Here is a 5,011-nt window from a genome sequence, read left to right on the forward strand (position 1 = left end):
AAAAAAAAAAAAAACAAAAAAAAAAAAAAAAAAAAAAAGAGAAACCTCAATCATGGGTCAATGAATAGTCCTCTGAATCAATACAGGACAGACAGCAAATGTATCATGTGATCTACGCTCCAAAATACATGCACTAGCAAACACACAAGGGAGTTAGAAAAGAGCACATACTATGTCTGCCATAAGAGGGTCATCAGGGTTTGGCTCAGTCATCAGCAACTGTATGGAGGTTAGCAACGTGGAGATGTTCAGGGAAGGCCTCCATGCACCCTTCACAGAAACAACAATAAAAGCAAAGTTAAACGGAAAGATAAGTGAACACTTGCTGACATGAAGAGAACCCATAATTTATTGCAGCGGTGTGAAGACCTCAATGCAGTAGGCAAAATGGATACCATCAGAAAAGATACACCATTCAGTTTATACATTTGGGAAAGAAAAATCGATTCCCAACTAAAGTAGCTCTCAACACAAGATTGTAGCCTTGCCTACAAAGAAAAAAGTCCTTCCAGGGCTGAACTGGATGTCACTCTGCTGGTTCAGTACAGCTCCAGTGAATTTACTCAGTGGCTGCAGAGACATGGCACTCATTCTGGTCACACGTGTAGATGCTGACACTTTACTGCGTGGCAAGTTAGTCTACTGTGTAGTAAAGCACACGTGTAGATGGGCCCAGCATGTATTAAGATAATGCAACACCTCCATGTCATCTTGTCCTCTGTAATTTTATTAGATCAGCATTAAGATGTCATTTTAGAGGGACAATGAACTCCCAGCTCTTAAGCAGAACTGTTCAACTGGGACCCTACAGGCCACATGCAGCCACAACTAACAGCCTACAGGCTCGCGCACAGGTACCACCCCCAACTGTTCCTGCTACTGCTGCAGTGACAGGGGATCTCCTGGTTCCCCCTCCCTCCTACAGCTTCTACTTCCTGCCCCTGACCCAGGGGGAAGGTTGAGTGGTGCCAGGGGGCCTGTACAGCAGGTGGGCCATGGGCACTAAAAGCTGGACAGCCCTCCCTTGAAGTATTACAAAAGATAAAATAAGTATTTCCTAATGACAAACAATGGTGTATGTTACATGACAGCCTTCATAATGGGTTTCCACATATATTAAATAGTCTAAAAAGATTTCAAAGCAGACAGCAGAGTTGAGCATCCCGTAGCAACACTACTATTTCATAACACTGACTTACCTTAGGTGGTAATTTAAGAACATCCAGGCAAATCCTTCCAGCAGAGTCAATGTTTGGATGGTAAATAGGTGTCAAAAAGCAAATCTTTGGTGGTTCGAATGGGTATCTTTTAGGAAGAGGTATTAAAGAAATATTTTGCTTGAAATAACACCTACTTAAAATTTGTTATAGTTCTGCTCTTTTACCACACTGCAACAAATAATACTGCCATGTGCCCTACCCAGCCGTATGTCCTACCCAGGGTCTGACTACATCAGGTAGCTTGTAGAAGAAGCAATCCCATCTCTAATCACTCAGTCCAACACACCTGCCTTGACTGCTGCTAGTTTTGCTTCTGGCTCTCAGAGCACTGACTCCTTTTCTCTGGTTAGCCATTGCACTGCACCCTCATACTACTACTTACAGTAACACAGGTAAGCTGCAATGTATAAAAACAGATACAATGTCCAGACAGGTCCTTTTCAAAAGCGTTCTAGGACAGCAAGATAATTTAAGGATCCTGCCTGCCAACTTCTTTTTTAAAAAAATTTTGTTGCAGTATTAACATGCTCTTAAGGAGTTTAAAATAAATATATTAAACAAATAAAAAATTAAAAATTCAGTGTCAGAAGCAGGGGGGCTAAATGCAAAAGGCCAGACTTGCAGCATTACCCCAATGCTCCAGTCCTTCCAGCACACAGCACACCACCTGCTAATGTTTTACACAGGCTAACTGTTTGAAAGGAAGGTGAACATGAAGTTTTTGCCTTACTGATCATGTTCCACTTTCCTGGATGATATCAACTATTTACCTTTCAGGGACAGTTATTTCCAAGTTGAAAATTCCCTTTTCATATGGTGTGCCTTCACCACCTAAAATTTCTTAAAAGGACGAAAGAAGTTAGGAGTTAGGTATCTATAACATTCAAAATGTATAAATCTCAACACACCCTCTCCCACTTCCACAAAAAGTCACGTGTTTGCTACAGTCACTGCATCCCCTTCCCACCCTTACATAATTGTAATACTACCCAAATCAGACAAAAGAAGCAGACTTCATCACTTTGTCAGTAAGTCTATTATCTATCCCACCAGTACACACAGGCCCATGACTTTCAGGAGACTTATCAAATGTCCAAACACTCTTTTAGTTGTTCAGTTGTGGAAGGGGAGGGAATAACTGTACTAGTTGTACTCAGCTAAACAGATGTTCTATGCAGTATGGGATGAGAGAGAATTGTATAATCTCTTTTTGAGCTGACATAAGATTTATGCCTGGTCTCCAGGCTTGTCTCAACACTTGCTTGCTTCTCCAACTTCAGAAGAAGTCATCATTTATTTTAACTTCTGAAGGCCAGAAAACTGTCAAGTTCCAGTCTGTAAGCATGATAAAATAACTATGATGAACCATCAGCCAACTGTAAAAGTCAACTGAATTAATGCTCAATTTCAGAATCAGAATCAAGAACTGCCCTAGAGCCTAAACATTTCCATAAGATGTTATGTTTAGCATCTCAGAATTAAAAGTTAAAACCCCAGTACTGCTACAATGTATTGTATATTCTGGGACTCAGTGCCTGAAGAGAAATGACTTTGGAGGGACAAAGGCTATACTGTATTACACAAAGAGAATTCACAGGGCCTTCCTCTTGACCAGAATCTGTGGGCATTTTTATATATGCTCCCAAGTGGCACCAGGTGCTTTTAATTAGCGAGCCACACTAATCAAAAGTGCCTGTGCATCATGTGCATCAGCAGCGTACCACACCTCTTCCACACTGAGAAAATGGCAGCGGCATGCTTTGAACTGACACACTTAGCATATTTTAGTTCATAGTGTACCACAATTTTCTCAGTGCGGAGGCACACTGCACTGCTGATGCACATGATGCGCAAGGCTGCCAGAGCACATCAATTTACATGCTCCATGCTTTCTGGATTTCCAGCGCATCAGAGCAGGCTCCCCATACATAAGTGCCCTTTATTCCCAAGCCTCAAAGGCTCCATGCCATCTATAACACCCATCTGCATGCCTGTGTACACAAATCCCCGAGCAGTATTGAAAAGCCAGAATCAGAGCTTAAAAAGATTCAAGTGACACATGTCTCTACAAGCTTAAAAGCAAGCATACCACAGAGTACCTGTTCCCCTTACTCCTTCTATTGTTCACACTCCAAAGCTACAAGCAACAGTGATCCAACTGATGAGAACATATCAAGAAGTGACATTCCAAAATACACAAGTAGATAAGAATTAAGTAAATATTTAACCAGTTCTGGGTAAATTCATCCCATATAAAAAATCTACAAATTGTATTTATTTATAATCTATGCATATATATCTATGCATATCTATATATCTCGCTCATTAGACATGTCAGTAAGCTATGCCAATCAGTTCTGCCAAGACTCTAGAGCAGCAGTTCCCAACCTTTTTTATACTGCGGGCCAGCAAACTCACACAAATAATTTTGGCGGACCAGGCATAGAAACAATCTAATTTACATCTTTAAATTTAATTTTTACGTGGAAGGGGGAGGGAGGTTTGCAAGGATCAGAGGCAGTCCTCCTGTTGTTCAGAGCTTCATTGCCCCTTTTCACAGAAGCACTCTTTCCAAAAAAACCCCAAACCAATCCACTGAAATTTTCTTGATCATCTCTTAGCCCTTGCGTTCGATACAGAAGGGACCAGCCACAGTCCAATTTCAAAACCTCAAGCCGCAGTCATTGGCTAAGCAAGGAGATCCTTGCCCAGCCAATCAGCATGGTGTGGGCATGGGCGTGGCCTGGGCACAGAACTGTTGCCAGCAGTAGTTAAAGCTTGCGCCATGACCGGGCAGCCTGGTGGCTGGGAACCTCTTCTCGAGAGCCCAGCGGCACCCTCACCAGCCCGGCTGCGAGGTGGGTTGACGCTAGGACCAGCCATTACTGCTTCTCCTCACGGCAGCGTGGGCACGGGGAAAAAAGTCCGGTCTGCTTGGCGAAGCCATAGCCATAGCCACATCCACCTCCAGTGGCTCCGCTGCCAATCCCCGGTTTAGACTCTTCCCGCGGGAAAGGGCAAATCTACGCAGAACGCCGCCAGAAATACATACGAGCGCGCAGATCGTCCGCCCGGCTTTCGTTCTGCCAACACGTGATGCCCGGGGGTGGCTCCGTGGTCAGCAAAATAAGCTCCCTCTTCAGCCGCGAGGCCCTCTGCATGGTGCTGCAACGTAGCGCTTACAAGCTGGGCCCTTCCCCGCCCGCGCTGCCCTCCGACAGCAACGGACAAGCGTGCGAGGGGCGGAGAACCCCCACGTTCCCCAAAGCAGCCCCAAGGGAAGGAAGGGGTCTCCGGGTCGAGTCCCAGCCCGCGGCCCCGCCCGGGCTCTCCGTGGAGCGACCCCCGCACCCGCTCACCGCCGCGCACGTAGCTTCCGAGCGCCTCTTCCCGCCCGCCCGCCGATTGGCCAGAAGGAGCCAACGGTTGCGGCGCGCCCGTTCGAACCCCCAGGCCTGGGCGGCGATTGGAGGAGCCGTCCCAGAGCTCCGCCCCCGGAAGCAGCGGGCGCTCTGCCCGCGGGGAGCACCGAGAGCCGTCGCGTGCGGCGCGCCCCCTGCCGGCTCCGCCTCGCACCTGCGTTCTGCCTGCAGAGAGCCCGGGGCGGGGAGTCCTGGGGATGAACCTCTGTCAGAAGCCGTGCTCGCCATCGCGTATTTTGACAGTCGATACAAAGCCCGGACAGGTTTTCTCCCTCCTGCAAAAACTTGAGGCCATTTGAAATGACTGTTTCAATAACTGCAGTGCAATGAGCGGGGGATGTTTGCGCTGCGCAAGACACAGAGGTGTGT

General features: G+C 46.5%; 1 protein-coding gene across 1 annotated transcript in view; it reads right to left on the reverse strand.

Moving 5' to 3' along the window:
- UBE2T (ubiquitin conjugating enzyme E2 T) overlaps positions 1-4,461 on the reverse strand; it is a 34,487-nt gene extending 30,026 nt beyond the window's left edge. The window contains exons 1-4 of the mRNA XM_019513795.1: positions 4,273-4,461; positions 1,991-2,060; positions 1,200-1,305; positions 172-270 (exon numbers count right to left, since the gene is read on the reverse strand). Coding sequence (XP_019369340.1) covers positions 172-270; positions 1,200-1,305; positions 1,991-2,060; positions 4,273-4,381 — 384 coding nt within the window. The 5' untranslated portion in view covers positions 4,382-4,461. The remainder of the gene's footprint in view (positions 1-171; positions 271-1,199; positions 1,306-1,990; positions 2,061-4,272) is intronic.
- Between the last annotated feature and the right edge of the window lie 550 nt (positions 4,462-5,011).

This window comes from Gavialis gangeticus, unplaced genomic scaffold, assembly GCF_001723915.1.
Source record: "Gavialis gangeticus isolate Ggan-Ray unplaced genomic scaffold, GavGan_comp1, whole genome shotgun sequence".
In the NCBI taxonomy this organism is placed as follows: domain Eukaryota; kingdom Metazoa; phylum Chordata; order Crocodylia; family Gavialidae; genus Gavialis; species Gavialis gangeticus.